This window comes from Salvelinus alpinus, chromosome 13 (genome assembly GCF_045679555.1).
Source record: "Salvelinus alpinus chromosome 13, SLU_Salpinus.1, whole genome shotgun sequence".
Lineage (NCBI taxonomy): Eukaryota > Metazoa > Chordata > Actinopteri > Salmoniformes > Salmonidae > Salvelinus > Salvelinus alpinus.
In genome coordinates, this window is record NC_092098.1 from 11,821,653 (window position 1) to 11,841,590 (window position 19,938).

At 46.1% G+C, this 19,938-nt stretch overlaps 1 protein-coding gene across 1 annotated transcript in view; it reads right to left on the minus strand.

The window, feature by feature from the left end:
• Positions 1 to 19,938, minus strand: part of LOC139537070 (sodium/potassium/calcium exchanger 3-like) — a 35,608-nt gene that overhangs the window by 8,841 nt on the left and 6,829 nt on the right. Inside the window, exon 2 of the mRNA XM_071337937.1 lies at positions 10,895 to 11,011. Coding sequence (XP_071194038.1) covers positions 10,895 to 11,011 — 117 coding nt within the window. The remainder of the gene's footprint in view (positions 1 to 10,894; positions 11,012 to 19,938) is intronic.

Genomic DNA, 19,938 nt, shown 5'->3' on the forward strand with positions numbered 1-19,938 from the left:
CAGACATGGCAGAGTAGGCCTTCTGAAAGAATGCTATATATATATATATATAACTGAAGGAGGCACCTTGAGGGTTTTTCAGATTTTTTCCCCCGATTTGACTCCCATAAATCTCACTTCTCCGCCTGACACTCCACAGCTTAATAACTATGATCTCCTATTGAATTGCTTCCTCCAAGCAGCCACACACCTGTACAGGCTAGCAGATTCTGGCCCCCTGGGCCGGGTAGAGAGAGAGGAGCAGAGCACTGAGGAGGAGGTGTGTGGAACAGCTGCTTCCTGCTCCTCAGGTGTGAATGAGAGTGTTAATGAGAGTCCCGCTTCCCCTCGTTTCCCCCGGCGTGGTGAGAAGAGGAGAGGAGGCTGCAGCCTGGAGAGCACAAGGCAGCGCTGCTAAATCAGTACTCAGACGCAGGGGAAAATGAACTTTAACGACTGGGGAGCTCAACCCTATTAATAGCGCTGTTGCTCTGAGGCAGCGCTGGGTAGCCTACACAGTCAGTCCCACAATGCAGACTGTCTGACGCCGCACAACACATGCTGCACGATTTATTCCACACCACACGCGCTTTCTATAATGCACATGTTACACATCACGTGGTGTATGACTCACGCTACCAAACACAGGCTTCATGACACTTTCTACACAACACAGTACGCACACTACATGCCATGTACTGCGCTGTAAGTCTACGGCAGCATTCTGAACCGTCTCCCTGTGGATTAAGAGAGCACGCCTCCCATGTGATCAAGGATATTCGATTTTGACCCTTGAATCTGTAGTGTGAACCGGAGAGGACAGGGGGCCATATGGTCTACTCTAGATGGCTGGAAGTTGACAGTATGCTTGGCCATGCCGTTCTATACTGTGTAATCAACATACTGGATCTGAGACTTAGAGGGTGAGGGTCTCTGTCTCTGTCTCTGGTCGTTTAATATTCCCGCCTCTCAGAGAACTGTGGAGAAAGGAGTTTATTTTCTTTTCTGGCCAGCTGTTGCAGGACCTGTTCACTAAACCATCTCAGTTTAGCATGTAAACTTTCCGTCAGATTATCATAAGAAAGAGTGAGGCAGAATCTCACTAAAGAAGGTGGGTAGACATCTGCATCCTATCAGTGTCAGGACATCTGTGCTCTAGATGTGGTAGTTCTATTATTTCCTGTTTTCGTTATCCTATAGCTGTGCTTTGGAAAGCAGGCCAGATCCGGAACCTGCCCCAGGTCCCCGAGACATTTAGCCCCAATACAAAATGCCCCAGTTTCTATGTACAGTGCATTCGGAAAATATTCACATCCCTTGACTTTTCCACATTTTGTTGTGTTACAGCCTGAATTTCAAATGGATTACATTTAGATTTTATGTCACTGGCCTACACACAATACCCAATAATGTCAAAGTGGAATTATGTTTTTAGAAATGTTTACAAATTAATAAAAAATGAAAATCTGAAATCTCAAGTCAGTAAGTATTCAACCCCTTTGTTATGGCAAGCCTAAATAAGTTCAGGAGTAGAAATGTGCTTAACAAGTTACATAATAAGTTGCATGGACTCTGTGTGCAATAATAGTGTTTAAAATGATTTTTGAATGACTACCTCATCTCTGTACCACACACATACAGATCATTGTAAGGTCCCTCAGTCAAGCAGTGACTTTCAAGCACAGATTCAACCACAAAGACCAGGGAGGTTTTCCAATGCCTCACAAAGAAGGGCACCTATTGGTAGAAGGGTACAAAAACAAAACAGACATTGAATATCTCTTTGAGCATGGTGAAGTTATTAATTACACTTTGGATGGTGTATCAATACACCCAGTCACTACAAAGATACAGGCGTCCTTCCTAACTCAGTTGCCGGAGAGGAAGGAAAACACCCAGAGATTTCCCCATGAGGCCAATGGTGACTTTAAAACAGTTACAGAGTTTAATGGCTGTGAAAGGAGAACAACATTGTCGTTTTTCCAAAACATGCACCCTGTTTGCAACAAGGCACTAAAGTAAAACTGCAAAAAAATGTGGCAAAGAAATTAACTTTATGTCCTGAATACAAAGTGTTGTTTGGGACAAATCCAACAAAACACATCACTGAGTACCACTCTTCATATTTTCAAGCATGCTTGTGGCTGCATCATGTTACTGGTATGCTTGTCATCGGCAAGGACTAGGGAGATTTTTTTTTCTTTTTTAGAGAAGCACAGACAAAAACCTGGTTCAGGTCTGCTTTCCACCAGACAATGGGAGACAAAAATGTACGGCAAAAAAAATTGAGAGTTTGAAGAATTTAAAAAATAATAGCGTGCAAATATTCTACAATCCAGGTGTACTTACCCAGAAAGACTAGCAGTTGTAACCACTACCATAGGTGATTGTAACATGTATTGACTCAGGGGTGTGAATACTTTGAAAATAGATATTTTTGTATTTCATTTTCAATAAATTTGCAAACATTTCTAAAAACATGTTTTCACTTTGTCATTATGGGGTATTGAGTGTAGGTGTGTGAGAAAAAATATATACTTAATCCATGTTGAATTCAAGCCATAACACAACCAAATGTGGAATAAGTCAAGGGGTATGAATACTTTCTGAAGGCACTGTAAATGCAGTCCTGAAACACATGGCTCAGATGAACGTATTGACAAGTTGCTTCGGTGAAAGCAGTTACCACGGAAACCCTCTCCCTGGGGGCAGCGGTTTGTTGACAGGCGGCAGTGGGAAGCCAATGACGGCTGCGTGAATGGTGAGAAAGGGGGAGGGGAATGTGTGTTTCCCATGGTCTTGGCTTATGAAATATGAAAAAAGAGAAATGACAAGCAGCTCTGGAGCGAAATTTCTAAAAATATTTATCTTTCCTTGCCAAAGCTCAGGAGAGGTTCTTTGAGAGAAAGCCCGAGAGAGAGCATACAAGAGGGTGTTGGCCGGGAATTTTCTTTGTGAGGATGCCCTTCCTCTGTTCCCATATACCAGGCTTTTGTCACTGCATGCAGCATGGGTTTGCTTATTGACTAGACCAGCTGTAAGCTGATTTACATATCGGAGGTTGGCTTCCAATTCTGGACAGGACACGGGACATAATCAGCTCTCATGAAGTTGACAGCATTCTGATCACAGATTCAGTGTGTGCCCTTAGCAGTGACAGTGAGTGTTCACGTCAGCCTCAGCCTGCCTGGGGACTGAGTGACTCCATCCACTCTAGCCTCGGGGGAGGCTACAGCAGCATTCACGTGTTGCTCCTCTGGCATCACAGGCTGCCCCAGCCAGCCAGGCACATCTCCCTGCTGTAATTACATCTATCGCCTGGTCTCCTATAGATCTCTCTCAGATACAGTAGATCTCCTTTTATATTCACACTGTCTGAGGCTTGATCTAATTTCCTTTCACCGCTGATCCCATCAATAATCTGGAGAAGGGGTCAAAATGGACATTTGATGTAATCACTCTGTGTGTGTGTGTGTGTGTGTGTGTGTGTGTGTGTGTGTGTGTGTGTGTGTGTGTGTGTGTGTGTGTGTGTGTATACACCAATGAGCATGCTTGAGTGTGTGTTTAATGCCATATCAGTCCTGATTGAAAGTGAAACCCCTACTAAATGAAACCACTAAAGCTGTGAACAGTTGAGATATCCATTTGAGTCACTCTGCTGCAGGGGACTCAAATGGACTGCAATTGTGGCCAAATGGCAGGCAGAGGGAAGGAGAGAAAGATATGTTATTGATTCTGCAGGGTATCTTGGAGTCAAGCTAAGGTATTGAGTGAAACACAGAAAACGAAAGCAGTCTCACACAGCAACAGAAACAGCACCACTACATAGAATAAACCACTGCAACAACCTTCCATTTTTTATGAAGAATCCAAACATTTGCTTTCATCCATGTAATGAAAATTCATTATGGACATATTTTTCCTTCTATGATTTTATGACATAGTCAGTCATCTCTTAGAAAGGCAGATAAGAGCAAACCCAAAGGTGGCAAGACAGGTTCGAAACTGGTGTGGCAAAATTTGTACGTGCCTTTTCTGGGGCCTGTAGTTTTACCTGATCTCATTACCTGGTCAGGTAAAACTCTGAGTCCAACATTAACTTTTTTTCTCACTTGCCTGACCGGACTCAGTTGGCCAAAAATCGACTGGCCCGAACGAAACTTCTACTGGTCCGGACATGGTGTAGCTTTTAAATGCACTGGGGTTATGCAGGGGCTATAGGTTGGTATGACTTCCCTCTATATGCAGCTATTAATAAGTTATATTTGGTTATTATTGTCACGCCCTGGCCATAGAGAGGGTTTTAGTCTCTATTTTGGTTAGGCCAGGGTGTGATTAGGGTGGGCATTCTATGTGTTATATTTCCTTGTTTTTGGCCGAGTGTGGTTCCCAATCAGAGGCAGCTGTCTATCGTTGTCTCTGATTGGGAATCATACTTAGGCAGCCTTTTTCCCACCTGTGTTTTGTGGGTAATGTTTTGTGTCTGCACCAGACAGAACTGTTTTGTTTTGTTATTTTGTTTCAGTGTTCAGTTTGAATAAATTATCATGAAAACTTACCACGCTGCGCTTTGGTCCTCTTCTTCAGACGAGCGTTACAATTATGATATTCATTACAAAGCTTTTTAATATAAATTAGCAAAGTAAGTCATTACTCTATTCTTTAGAATTGCATTGTATTAATAGCTTTAATTTTTGTTTCTAAATAGGACGCTGCCCATAATGGCTACATAGTGGCTTCAAAAGAGACATCAACCTGGCTACTGTAGGCAAGCCAAGGAATGCTAAAGCAGGGCTTGACATTAATGCTTGTCCTCTTGTCCCGGACAAGTAAAAACACAGAAATCACAAAACAGAAAATCGCACAAAAATCACAATTACTCTGATCAGAATTGGATAAGAGAGGCCAACATTGGAATAATATTCAAATGTATTTTCATCTACATTACAAAGCCTACAAGACACAGAATCAAGCCTTCAGAGGCTAATGTTGATTATCCTACATTATATTTGCCAAACATGACTGGCGTTTAGCCCATATTTATGAAATTAAAAGTCTCATTAAAGTTCGGCTACATTTTATGTATCGGTCTGAACATGAGGCTGTAGCCAATATGCGTGTCACCTATAATGTAGGATAATCAACATTAACCTCAAAAGGCTTGATTCTGTCAACATACTCAAAGCACAAATGGCCACAAGTCCGGAGAGTAAAGGACAGTGTCTGTTGCGCACCGCATTTTGAAACTAATTGTTTAACTCAATGAGTCCCACCGTATCACTGGCGTGTTTTGGAATTCTAACCCCTTTTAAACATTATGTGTTTGAGTTACAGACTTCTTGTCCCATTGGATTTGTCTATTAGTCTGTGTGATTAGTGAGGGCTGAGCTAGAGTGGTGTTTGTGAAGGGGTCCCGGTCTTTTATACAAAAACATCAGAATAGTTTCAGCTAAAAACTATGAAAAGCTGAGACTCTCACGAACAAACATGACACTCACAAGCTACACAAGAGTTGTTAGAAGGTAAGGGACTCTTCTACATAGAATACCATTTGAAATCCCAGGACATAGAGTCTATAATACTGTAATAAGCTCACAAAGTTGGTGTCACAAACTCCACACAGTTGTCACTGACTAGTTGGATATTCATTTCCCAGTGAACAAACAATTAATGTACAGGATTCATATAAATTCATTTTTATCAGGTTTTTGCGTTGGCGGAATGTAACTGTTTATGTCAAATTGTTTTGTGTTCTACTTTCAGCCCTGGTTGTCCTGAAAATAAAATGGTAAAATGTTTTATTGGGGATAAATATAAGGGACATGCAGATCAAGTCAGATTAATGAAAAGTCGATTTTTGCTGGGATCTCGGGACTGATAGTTAAAACCTGGACGTTTAATGTCATTTTATGAAAGGGAAAGGAAAGGGAAAGGGGGATACCTAGTCGGTTGTACAACTGAATGCATTCAACTGAAATGTGACTTCCGCATTTAACCCAACTTCCCTGAATCAAAGAGGTGCGGGGGGGGGGGGGGCTGCTATAACCGACATCCACGTCTTCGGCGCCCGGGGAACAGTGGGTTAACTTGCCTTGTTTCAAAGTAGCCTAGCCAAAATATGACCATGTAAATGTTGAGGGAATGGGACATCCTTCATTTCGAGCCCTGGAGGGAATTATTGTACTGTATAAAGATATACAAAGTAGTTTGTTGTCATTTATTGTAATGTTGTAATATTTTATAGGCTACCAAGGGTGGTCAACCATCCTCCAGGAGAGTGTTGTATTTTGAGACAGACTTGAATATGCAAAGAGGGTAGCCTTCATTTTTGTCCGATTCTCTATCGTAAAAGAGATAATAATATATCTTATGTTGTAAAGTGGTTCCTTACAATGATGTCAAAATTGTTACAGACCATTTTTTTGTGGGCGACAAGTAGAAATAAAAGTGCTTGTCAAGCCCTGTAAAGTGTATTTGTGTAGCTTTCTTTTTGCAGACTATTAACATTAGCCAGCATATTGCTAGTATGTTCGCTATTGAACGTTTACTTTTGTTTAACTACTATCCCTAAAATAAATAAGCTCTGCGCTTCCTTTTCTTCAGGACAGCTTGCGTGTGCTGTGTGAACGTAGCTTGGTGGTGCTTGAATAAACGGCCAATCATATTGCTCGAAAACAAACAGCGCACCTTTTCTGCGTCTAGTCTTCAATGGTAGACTGCAACAGAGCAGATAAATGTCTAACTGGAACGCAAAAATACTGGCCCGGTTCTGAATAGACAAAGCCAACCCAGCCATACAAATCCCACCAACACTCAATATCCATCCTTCATCCAACAAAACAGTGGCTGTAATCATTTGAGAGATCCTCAGAAGACCTACAGTGGGAGTGCAATCGATAAACTTCACTCCCTCACAGGAGATTTACTCCACCTCTTCAGACACATCACATGGTACAATCCATCATCTTAAAGAGTCAGACTCAATGTCATGTTGGTGGGCTGGGAAACACAGGATGCTACTGAAGTAAAACAATTAGACACCACTAATATCCTATCTGAAATCAAATCAATCAAATATAATGTTATTCGTCACATGCTTTGTAAACAACATGTGTAAAATAACATTGAAATGCTTACTTACGGGGCTTTCCCAAAAATGCAGAAAGAAAAGAGAGAAATAATTGAAAAGTAATAACACGTTATAATAAAAGTAATAATAAATACACAATGGGTGTTTCTCAAAATGCATACTACCATAAACTCCTCAACGTCATCAGATGAATCCTGGAACATATTCCAGTCTGTGCTAGCGAAACAGTCCAGTCGCTTAGCATCCGCTTCATCGGACCACTTCCATATTAAGCGTGTCACTGGTACTTCCTGTTTGAGTTTTTGCTTGTAAGCAGGAATCAGGAGTATAGTTTTGGTCAGATTTGCCAAATGGAGGTTGAGGGAGAGCTTTCTATGCATTTCTGTGTGTAAAGGTGATCTCGAGTTTTGGCTCCTCTAGCTGCACATGTGACATGCTGGTAGAAAGTAGGTAAGACGCATTTCAGTTTCCCTGCATTTAAATCACCGGCCACTAGGAGCGCCGCCTCTGGATCAGCATTTCCTATTTGCTTATGGCCCTATACAGGTCGTTTTGTACGGTCTTAGTGCCAACATTGGTTTGTGGTGGTAAATAGACAGCCACAAAAAATAGATGACAATTATCTTGGTAAATAGTATAGTCAACAATAGTCATGAGGCAATTTAACTCAGGCGAGCAGAACCTCGAGACTTCCTTAGTATTAGAGATCGTTCACCAGCTGTTGTTAACAAAGAGACACACACCTCCCTCCTTGAGTTTTCTGATGCTGCCGTTCATCCTGCCGATGAATAGAAAAAACAGCTAGATGTATATTATCCATGTCCTTGTTCAGCCACGACATAGGATATTACAGTTCTTCAGGTGCCGTTGATAGGATAGTCTCGAACGGAGCTCATCCAGTTTGTTCTCCAGTGATTTTCACGTCCGACCAACAGAACAGAGGGCAGAGGTGGATTATTTATTTGCGAACATAGTTTTGTCAGGGTGCTCGCCGTCGGCGTCTTTTCCGTGGCTCGGGGATTAGGGCCTGGCCCGGGGTGAGCAGTATGTCGACTCGCTGAAGTAGAAATCTTCATTTAAAGGGAGGTTAGTGACCGCTGTTCTGATGTACAGAAGCTTTTTTTGGTCAAAGGAAGAGATGGCTGAAACTTTATGTACAAAACAAATTATGATCAGCTCAAAAAAGCTATCAAAATAGCAGAATTGGTCAGGAACCCATAAAACAGCAGATATCCATTGCAGCACCATTCTATATCAATTTAGATGGTATATGTGAGCCATATACTGAAAACTTGTTTTATGTTCAAACACACAAAGAGCTGTCTGTGAGTGAAGTCTGACCTCCATCCTTAACCTCTGATCTTTAAATTACCATCAGGAACCAATGTGAACGCAGAGAGGACAAGGGTTCTAGAGAGACGGGAGGGAGTGATGGAAAGCTAAGAATATTTCCCCCAATTCCCAAAGACTTCAGACAAAAAGAAAACTACTCCCATGTTTAATGGTTGCATTAATAGCCATTTGCTTTATTTGACAGCCATAATAAATTACTCCCCTGACAAAACTCAGATTCTCTTCGTGCCAGATTCTCTTTTTCAGTCAACCACTAAAATATATCTGTGGAAAAATCATCCTCAAACGTCTGGCTCTGTTGTTTGCCAAAACCAACAAACGTATGCATAAAAAAACACATGAGCGATCGTTATTGACACTTATAAAAACGCATTAGCTTATCTTCTCCTGCTGGTTTATTTTTAGCTCGTTGTGGTTGTTAATTCTGTCTCGTCACTTTGAATGCTTGAAAGACAGAATTTTCTGGGTTTCAACATTTAGCATTCAGTTGCTTAGCAACGCTGGCCTCAAAGGGTTGACGACTGAAGGCAGACGTTGCCGTCTCCGTCTTGTTAAGCAGGGGGATGGAGAGCGAGACCTCCCTTACGCTATCCCAAAGATAATATTCCTTGAGTTCCGAGCTGGCCGTTTGATCCCACTATGGATTCTGTAATTATTACCAGTTACAGTAAACAGGGGCTGACCTGCAGATAAAGAGGAGTAGCCTGCCCTGAGCCTGTATTATAAAGGAGTAGCCTGCCCTGAGCCTGTATTATAAAGGAGTAGCCTGCCCTGAGCCTGTATTATAAAGGAGTAGCCTGCCCTGAGCCTGTATTATAAAGGAGTAGCCTGCCCTGAGCCTGTATTATAAAGGAGTAGCCTGCCCTGAGCCTGTATTATAAAGGAGTAGCCTGCCCTGAGCCTGTATTATAAAGGAGTAGCCTGCCCTGAGCCTGTATTATAAAGGAGTAGCCTAGTGCAGCCCATCAGTTTATCTCATACTTGCCCACACCCTTACAAAAAAATGAGTTTTGAAACTGTTGTAAAAGTGCAGTAACTGCAGTCGACTGTGGTATACTGCACAGTGACTGCAATTGAACTGAAACTACTGTAGGGGGAAAAAACTGTTATTTTGGACACAGTATTTGCAGCATAATGCAGTTATACTGCAGTGTACTGCAGTTATGTTGCACTCTGACTGCAATCTTTTTTCTTGAGGGCAGATCCATCAGCCTCCTGTTTTACAACCTGTATTTACTTTATACAGGGGTGCAACTTTCATGTCCCCCCACATGCCCCGCCCACATTCTGAAATTGCATGTTTGTCCCCCCCAGTTTTATCATTGGAATGTGATACAAACAAGTCAGTGGTGTGCTTTAGGACCATGCGGAAGACTCCGAGCGGTTTGGTAGGCTGTTCGGAGTGTTTATCTGACAAAAAAAAAGTAGAATAATAATAATTATGTCCCGCCCACTTCTAAAACTAAAGCTGCGTCCCTGACTTTATCACCCCATCTATATGGGAGATGTGTCGTTGTCAAAGATACCGAGGTCTGTTTGTAACAGAAAGACAACACATATGGTGCTTGATATACTGGTGTAGTAGGTAGACATCTTGCATTAATGGCTCTCCTCTGCCAAGCGTAAAAAATATAATGATTGTGGCAGCCTGGCAGGTGTCCTCAGGGAGATAGTGGTATCCAATGCAGTTCATTATTTCTCATGCTGCAGATTGAAGTCAAAGCACTGTGTGTTGCTCAGTCCTGTTGTCCTGCTGCAGAGCTCTCCTCCCTAGCTGTCTTCTCCCCCCCATGTCCTCCACTGTGTTTACTAACTGTTTATCTATTGCCTTGATTCTTCCATTGCACAAGTCTGGCATGCTGCTCTAACCTCTCCAGACAGAACCTTTCCTCTGGCCCGGCAGCCAAGTTTGAGACACAGTTTACAGAGCAGAGATTCCTGACAACCACTGCACTGCAGTCTCAGCCCACATGACCTTTTCAGTTAACCCGCAGGGGAGAAGGAGAGCCAGGGTTCACCAGCACACACACAGACTCAACTGCCTACCCCAAACCCACATAAACACACACTCAGTCACATCTACACAGCTAAGACACACTTGGAGCCCCCTCAAGTGTCCCACAAAGTTTGGAAAATAAATCTTTAGTCAAGAGACAGTTTGTGCATCACGTGTGTCTTCAGGAATTGTAGGGCTCCTATGGAATCTCATTCATAATTTAACGCATAGTGGAACACTATTAAGTTGCTCTGTATAAGAGCATCTGCTAAATGACTAAAATGTCATGTAAAATTAGTACAGAGAGACTATTGAGTTTGAAGGTGGTCCGCATCAGTTGTAATTCTCTGAGGAAAGCTAAATCTGTGTGCCAGAGGACATGGTTGGGAACATAAACTTTTGGCTAGCAGGGAGATCAGTTAGCATCAGCGGCAAGGTGGAAGTGAGAAAGATTTGGGTCTGGGAGGCTGACTCACCTGGTCTAGAAAGGTCCAGGGTCTGGTTGTCTTCTGTCCACTCTTCCTGCATCAGCCTGCGTCTGGAACGGACTGGAACGCCATCCTCTCCAGAATGAGACCCGGATGACTCCGGCTCTGTTGAAATATAAGACATTTGGCTTGTAATTTGAGTATTGTATTGCACTGAGGCTCCTCAAAAGACTGGTCAAAAGACACTATTGGACACAACATTCAAAGGCTTGTGTTCTAACGCAGATCCGACAGAAGATGAAGAGAAATTTGGACACCTTATTATGGAGGCTGGAGAAAGAAACCGGAGCGGGTCAGCAGAGGAGATCATGTAATCTTTTATGAGCGAACACTCATAAACCATTCATCTCTAATCTCTTCACGGTGTAAATCCCTGTTCTATATCCCTCTGCTGATAGCCAATCTCTTTATTTGGGCTTCAGCTTTGCACCACTATATAAGGAAGGACAGCATCAACAGTGAGGACCTCCACTGCTACACTACATGATCTATTTGATTGAACCTTTATTTAACTTTATGTGGACACCTGCTCGTCAAACATCTCATTCCAAAATCATGGGCATTAAAATGGAGTTGGTCCCCCCTTTGCTGCTGTAACAGCCTCCAATCTTCTGGAAGGCTTTCCACTAGATGTTGGAACATTGCTGCGGGGACTTGCTTCCATTCAGCCACAAGAGCTAGAGAGGTTGGGCACTGATGTTGGGTGATTAGGCCTAGTTCGCAGTTGGTATTCCAATTCATCCAAAAGGTGTTCGATGGGGTTGAACACCAATAACAGCACTTACAGTTGACCGGGGAAGCTCTAGCAGGGCAGAAATTTGACGAACTGACTTGTTGGAAAGGTGGCATCCTAAACTCAGCAAAAAAAGAAACGTCCTCTCACTGTCAACTGCGTTTATTTTCAGCAAACTTAACATGTGTAAATATTTGTATGAACATAACAAGATTCAACAACTGAGACATAAACTGAACAAGTTCCACAGACATATGACTAACAGAAATGGAATAATGTGTCCCTGAACAAAGGGGGGGTCAAAATCAAAAGTAACAGTCAGTATCTGGTTTGGTCATCTGCTGCATTAAGTACTGCAGTACATCTCCTCCTCATGGACTGCACCAGATTTGCCAGTTCTTGCTGTGAGATGTTACCCCACTCTTCCACCAAGGCACCTGCAAGTTCCCGAACATTTCTGGGGGGGATAGCCCTAGCCCTCACCCTCCGATCCAACAGGTCCCAGACGTAATCAATGGGATTGAGATCCGGGCTCTTCGCTGGCCATGGCAGAACACTGACATTCCTGTCTTGCAGGAAATCACTCACAGTACGAGCAGTATGGCTGGTGGCATTGTCATGCTGGAGGGTCATGTCAGGATGAGCCTGCAGGAAGGGTACCACATGAGGGAGGAGGATGTCTTCCCTGTAACGCACAGCGTTGAAATTGCCTGCAATGACAACAAGCTCAGTCCGATAATGCTGTGACACACAGCCCCAGACCATGACGGACCCTCTACCTCCAAATCGCTCCCGCTCCAGAGTACAGGCCTCGGTGTAATGCTCATTCCTTCGACGATAAACGCGAATCCGACCATCACCTCTGGTGAGACAAAACCACGACTCGTCAGAGAAGAGCACTTTTTGCCAGTCCGTCTGGTCAAGCGATGGTGGGTTTGCGCCCATAGGCGACGTTGTTGCCGGTGATGTCTGGTTAGGACCTGCCTTACAACAGGCATACAAGCCCTCAGTCCAGCCTCTCTCAGCTTATTGCGGACAGTCTGAGCACTGATGGAGGGATTGTGTGTTCCTGGTGTAACTCGGGCAGTTGTTGTTGCCATCCTGTACCTGTCCCGCAGGTGTGATGTTCGGATGTACCAATCCTGTGCAGGTGTTGTTACACGTGGTCTGCCACTGCGATGACGATCAGCTGTCCGTCCTGTCTCCCTGAAGCGCTGTCTTAGGCGTCTCGCAGTACGGACATTGCAATTTATTTCCCTGGCCACATCTGCAGTCCTCATGCCTCCTTGCAGCATGCCAAAGGCACGTTCACACAGATGAGCAGGGACTCTTGGCATCTTTCTTTTGGTGTTTTTCAGAGTCAGTAGAAAGGCCTCTTCAGTGTCCTAAGTTTTCATAACTGTGACCTTAATTCCCTACCGTCTGTAAGCCGTTCCACAGGTGCATGTTCATTCATTATTTATGGTTCATTGAACAAACATGGGAAACAGTGTTAAAACTCTTTACAATGAAGATCTGTGAAGTTATTTGGATTTTTATGAATTATCTTTGAAAGACAGGGTCCTGAAAAAGGGACATTTCTTTTTTTGCTGAGTTTATAACGGTGCCACGTTGAAAGTCACTGAGCTGTTCAGGAACAGGCCATTCTACTGCCAATGTTTGTCTATGGAGCTGTGTGCTAGATTTTATACACCTGTCAGCAATGGCTATGGCTGAAATAGCCGAATCCACTCATTTGAAAGGGTGTCCACATACTTAAAAAATATATATAGTGTATATCTAAGTGATTGTCTCCTATGGAAACACATAGAGGTAACCACTACCAACCACTGAGATATATCTGTCCAGAGCAGAGCAGAGCAGAGCCAGCCAATGGGGGCCATTACCCTCGGTTGTTATGAGACTGCTTGTTCTCTCTCTGTGTCCAGTCTGTTTCATGATCACTGTCCGCTTTGTTTTACATTACAGTCCAATCAACGTGTTTCACAAGCGCTTTGCTCTAAGCCTGAGCATGGGGGTGTGGCAGCTTTCATGTGGAGGCGTCAAGAGGAGCCTGGGTAATGTGAAATTCTAAAATGGGCCCGTCACAGATGGCGCCGCTACCGCCATCATTATTACACTCTCACAGCACGACCACATATCACAGAACACAGGGCTTTAAACCAGACCCAGACTGAGACCACGAAACACAGGGCTTTAACCCATACCCAGCCTGAGACAACAGAACACAGGGCTTTAACCCAGACTGAGACTACACATCACAGAACACAGGGCTTTAACCCAAACTGAGACCACACATCACAGAACACAGGGCTTTAACCCAATCCCAGACTGAGACTACACATCACAGATCACAGGGCTTTAACCCAAACTGAGGCCACACATCACAGAACACAGGGCTTTAACCCAATCCCAGACTGAGACAACAGAACACAGGGCTTTAACCCAGACTGAGACCACACATCACAGAACACAGGGCTTTAACCCAATCCCAGACTGAGACTACACATCACAGATCACAGGGCTTTAACCCAAACTGAGACCACACATCACAGAACACAGGGCTTTAACCCAAACTCAGACCGAGACAACAGAACACAGGGCTTTAACCCAGACTGAGACCACACATCACAGAACACAGGGCTTTAACCCATACCCAGCCTGAGACAACAGAACACAGGGCTTTAACCCAGACTGAGACTACACATCACAGAACACAGGGCTTTAACCCAATCCTAGACTGAGACTACACATCACAGAACACAGGGCTTTAACCCAGACTGAGACTACATATCACAGAACACAGGGCTTTAACCCAAACTCAGACTGAGACAACAGAACACAGGGCTTTAACCCAGACTGAGACTACACATCACAAAACACAGGGCTTTAACCCAGACTGAGACCACACATCACAGAACACAGGGCTTTAACCCAGACTGAGATCACACATCACAGAACACAGGGCTTTAACCCAGACTGAGATCACACATCACAGAACACAGGGCTTTAACCCAGACTGAGACCACACTCTGATCTAAGTCGAGTCTCTTTGAGACACTTTGTCACGTCAGGTCATGTCCTTTTGAGGAGGGAAGAATCAAAGATGTGGGGTTCAGATATGGGTACATCCTTCCCTCACTCCTTGGGATGAGCTGTCTGCTGCATTGTAGGCATTGGTGCTATGGTCCGCCTCGAACTAGACTGGAATCAGCAATAAATTAAACAGCCTTCAAAAACAACTGGGAAGGGAAAACCTAGTCAGTTCCACAACTGAATGCATTCAACCAAAATGTGTCTTCTGCATTTAACCCAACCCCTCTAAATCAGAGAGGTGCAGGGGGGCTGCCTTAATCAACATCCACAGCACCCAGTTGTTGATGGGGCAGATTTTTCCACCTTGCCAGCTCAGGGATTTGAACCTGCAACCTTTCGGTTACTGGCCCAAAGCTCTTAATCGCTAGGCTACCTGCCACCCTATAGTGACTAGGATTTTTTATTTTACCCTTATTTTACCAGGTAAGTTGACTGAAAACACATTGTTATTTACAGCAACGACCTGGGGAATAGTTACAGGGGAGAGGAGGGGGAATGAATGAGCCAATTGGAAGCTTGGGATGATTGTGGCCATGGTGGTATGAGGGCCAGATTGGTATGAGGGCCATGGTGGTGTGATGGCCAGATTGGTATGAGGGCCATGGTGGTATGAGGGCCAGATTGGTATGAGGGCCATGGTGGTATGAGGGCCAGATTGGTGTGAGGGCCATGGTGGTATGAGGGCCAGATTGGTATGAAGGCCATGGTGGTGTGAGAGCCAGATTGGTATGAGAGCCATGGTGGTGTGAGGGCCAGATTGGTGTGAGGGTCATGGTGGTATGAGGGCCAGATTGGTATGAAGGCCATGGTGGTATGAGGGCCAGATTGGTATGAGGGCCAGATTGGTATGAGGGCCAGATTGGTATGAAGGCCATGGTGGTATGAGGGCCAGATTGGTATGAGGGCCAGATTGGTATGAGGGCCAGATTGGTATGAAGGCCATGGTGGTATGAGGGCCAGATTGGTATGAAGGCCATGGTGGTATGAGGGACAGATTGGTGTGAGGGCCATGGTGGTATGAGGGCCAGATTGGTATGAAGGCCATGGTGGTATGAGGGCCAGATTGGTGTGAGGGCCATGGTGGTATGAGGGCCAGATTGGTATGAGGGACAGATTGGTGTGAGGGCCATGGTGGTATGAGGGCCAGATGGGTATGAAGGCCATGGTGGTATGAGGGCCAGATTGGTATGAGGGCCAGATTGGTATGAGGGCCAGATTGGTATGAAGGCCAGATTGGTATGAGGGCCAGATTGGTATGAAGGCCATGGTGGTATGAGGGCCAGATTGGTATGAAGGCCATGGTGGTGTGAGGGCCAGATTGGTATGAAGGCCATGGTGGTATGAGGGCCAGATTGGTATGAGGGCCATGGTGGTATGAGGGCCAGATTGGTATGAGGGCCATGGTGGTATGAGGGCCAGATTGGTATGAATGCCATGGTGGTATGAGGGCCAGATTGGTATGAAGGCCATGGTGGTATGAGGGCCAGATTGGTATGAAGGCCATGGTGGTGTGAGGGCCAGATTGGTATGAAGGCCATGGTGGTATGAGGGCCAGATTGATATGAGGGCCATGGTGGTATGAGGGCCAGATTGGTGTGAGGGCCATGGTGGTATGAGGGCCAGATTGGTGTGAAGGCCATGGTGGTATGAGGGCTAGATTGGTATGAAGTCCAGATTGGTATGAAGGCCAGATTGGTATGAAGGCCATGGTGGTATGAGGGCCAGATTGGTATGAAGGCCATGGTGGTATGAGGGCCAGATTGGTATGAAGGCCATGGTGGTATGAGGGCCAGATTGGTATGAGGGCCAGATTGGTATGAAGGCCATGGTGGTATGAGGGCCAGATTGGTATGAAGGCCATGGTGGTATGAGGGCCAGATTGGTATGAACGCCATGGTGGTATGAGGGCCAGATTGGTGTGAAGGCCATGGTGGTATGAGGCCTAGATTGGTATGAAGGCCATGGTGGTATGAGGGCCATGGTGGTATGAGGGCCAGATTGGTATGAGGGCCATGGTGGTATGAGGCCTAGATTGGTATGAAGGCCATGGTGGTATGAGGGCCAGATTGGTATGAGGGCCATGGTGGTATGAGGGCCATGGTGTTATGAGGCCTAGATTGGTATGATGGCCATGGTGGTATGAGGGCCAGATTGGTATGAGGGCCATGGTGGTATGAGGGCCAGATTGGTATGAGGGCCATGGTGGTATGAGGGCCAGCTTGGTATGAGGGACAGATTGGTGTGAGGGCCATGGTGGTATGAGGGCCAGATGGGTATGAAGGCCATGGTGGTATGAGGGCCAGATTGGTGTGAGGGCCATGGTGGTATGAGGGCCAGATTGGTATGAAGGCCATGGTGGTGTGAGGGCCAGATTGGTATGAAGGCCATGGTGGTATGAGGGCCAGATTGGTATGAGGGCCATGGTGGTATGAGGGCCAGATTGGTATGAGGGCCATGGTGGTATGAGGGCCAGATTGGTATGAAGGCCATGGTGGTATGAGGGCCAGATTGGTATGAAGGCCATGGTGGTATGAGGGCCAGATTGGTATAAAGGCCATGGTGGTGTGAGGGCCAGATTGGTATGAAGGCCATGGTGGTATGAGGGCCAGATTGATATGAGGGCCATGGTGGTATGAGGGCCAGATTGGTGTGAGGGCCATGGTGGTATGAGGGCCAGATTGGTGTGAAGGCCATGGTGGTATGAGGGCTAGATTGGTATGAAGTCCAGATTGGTATGAAGGCCATGGTGGTATGAGGGCCAGATTGGTATGAGGGCCAGATTGGTATGAAGGCCATGGTGGTATGAGGGCCAGATTGGTATGAAGGCCATGGTGGTATGAGGGCCAGATTGGTATGAACGCCATGGTGGTATGAGGGCCAGATTGGTGTGAAGGCCATGGTGGTATGAGGCCTAGATTGGTATGAAGGCCATGGTGGTATGAGGGCCATGGTGGTATGAGGGCCAGATTGGTATGAGGGCCATGGTGGTATGAGGCCTAGATTGGTATGAAGGCCATGGTGGTATGAGGGCCAGATTGGTATGAGGGCCATGGTGGTATGAGGGCCATGGTGTTATGAGGCCTAGATTGGTATGATGGCCATGGTGGTATGAGGGCCAGATTGGTATGAGGGCCATGGTGGTATGAGGGCCAGATTGGTATGAGGGCCATGGTGGTATGAGGGCCAGCTTGGTATGAGGGACAGATTGGTGTGAGGGCCATGGTGGTATGAGGGCCAGATGGGTATGAAGGCCATGGTGGTATGAGGGCCAGATTGGTGTGAGGGCCATGGTGGTATGAGGGCCAGATTGGTATGAAGGCCATGGTGGTGTGAGGGCCAGATTGGTATGAAGGCCATGGTGGTATGAGGGCCAGATTGGTATGAGGGCCATGGTGGTATGAGGGCCAGATTGGTATGAGGGCCAGATTGGTATGAGGGCCATGGTGGTATGAGGGCCATGGTGTTATGAGGCCTAGATTGGTATGATGGCCATGGTGGTATGAGGGCCAGATTGGTATGAGGGCCATGGTGGTATGAGGGCCAGATTGGTATGAGGGCCATGGTGGTATGAGGGCCAGCTTGGTATGAGGGACAGATTGGTGTGAGGGCCATGGTGGTATGAGGGCCAGATGGGTATGAAGGCCATGGTGGTATGAGGGCCAGATTGGTGTGAGGGCCATGGTGGTATGAGGGCCAGATTGGTATGAAGGCCATGGTGGTGTGAGGGCCAGATTGGTATGAAGGCCATGGTGGTATGAGGGCCAGATTGGTATGAGGGCCATGGTGGTATGAGGGCCAGATTGGTATGAGGGCCAGATTGGTATGAGGGCCAGATTGGTATGAAGGCCATGGTGGTATGAGGGCCAGATTGGTATGAAGGCCATGGTGGTATGAGGGCCAGATTGGTATAAAGGCCATGGTGGTGTGAGGGCCAGATTGGTATGAAGGCCATGGTGGTATGAGGGCCAGATTGATATGAGGGCCATGGTGGTATGAGGGCCAGATTGGTGTGAGGGCCATGGTGGTATGAGGGCCAGATTGGTGTGAAGGCCATGGTGGTATGAGGGCTAGATTGGTATGAAGTCCAGATTGGTATGAAGGCCATGGTGGTATGAGGGCCAGATTGGTATGAAGGCCATGGTGGTATGAAGGCCAGATTGGTATGAGGGCCAGATTGGTATGAAGGCCATGGTGGTATGAGGGCCAGATTGGTATGAAGGCCATGGTGGTATGAGGGCCAGATTGGTATGAAGGCCATGGTGGTATGAGGGCCAGATTGGTGTGAAGGCCATGGTGGTATGAGGCCTAGATTGGTATGAAGGCCATGGTGGTATGAGGGCCATGGTGGTATGAGGGCCAGATTGGTATGAGGGCCAGATTGGTGTGAGGGCCATGGTGGTATGAGGGCCAGATGGGTATGAAGGCCATGGTGGTATGAGGGCCAGATTGGTGTGAGGGCCATGATGGTATGAGGGCCAGATTGGTATGAAGGCCATGGTGGTGTGAGGGCCAGATTGGTATGAAGGCCATGGTGGTATGAGGGCCAGATTGGTATGAGGGCCATGGTGGTATGAGGGCCAGATTGGTATGAGGGCCATGGTGGTATGAGGGCCAGATTGGTATGAAGGCCATGGTGGTATGAGGGCCAGATTGGTATGAAGGCCATGGTGGTATGAGGGCCAGATTGGTATAAAGGCCATGGTGGTGTGAGGGCCAGATTGGTATGAAGGCCATGGTGGTATGAGGGCCAGATTGATAAGAGGGCCATGGTGGTATGAGGGCCAGATTGGTGTGAGGGCCATGGTGGTATGAGGGCCAGATTGGTGTGAAGGCCATGGTGGTATGAAGGCCAGATTGGTATGAAGGCCATGGTGGTATGAGGGCCAGATTGGTATGAAGGCCATGGTGGTATGAGGGCCAGATTGGTATGAGGGCCAGATTGGTAAAAAGGCCATGGTGGTATGAGGGCCAGATTGGTAAAAAGGCCATGGTGGTATGAGGCCTAGATTGGTATGAAGGCCATGGTGGTATGAGGCCTAGATTGGTATGAAGGCCATGGTGGTATGAGGGCCATGATGGTGTGAGGGCCAGATTGGTATGAAGGCCATGGTGGTGTGAGGGCCAGATTGGTAAAAAGGCCATGGTGGTATGAGGGTCAGATTGGTATGAAGGCCATGGTGGTATGAGGGCCAGATTGGTGTGA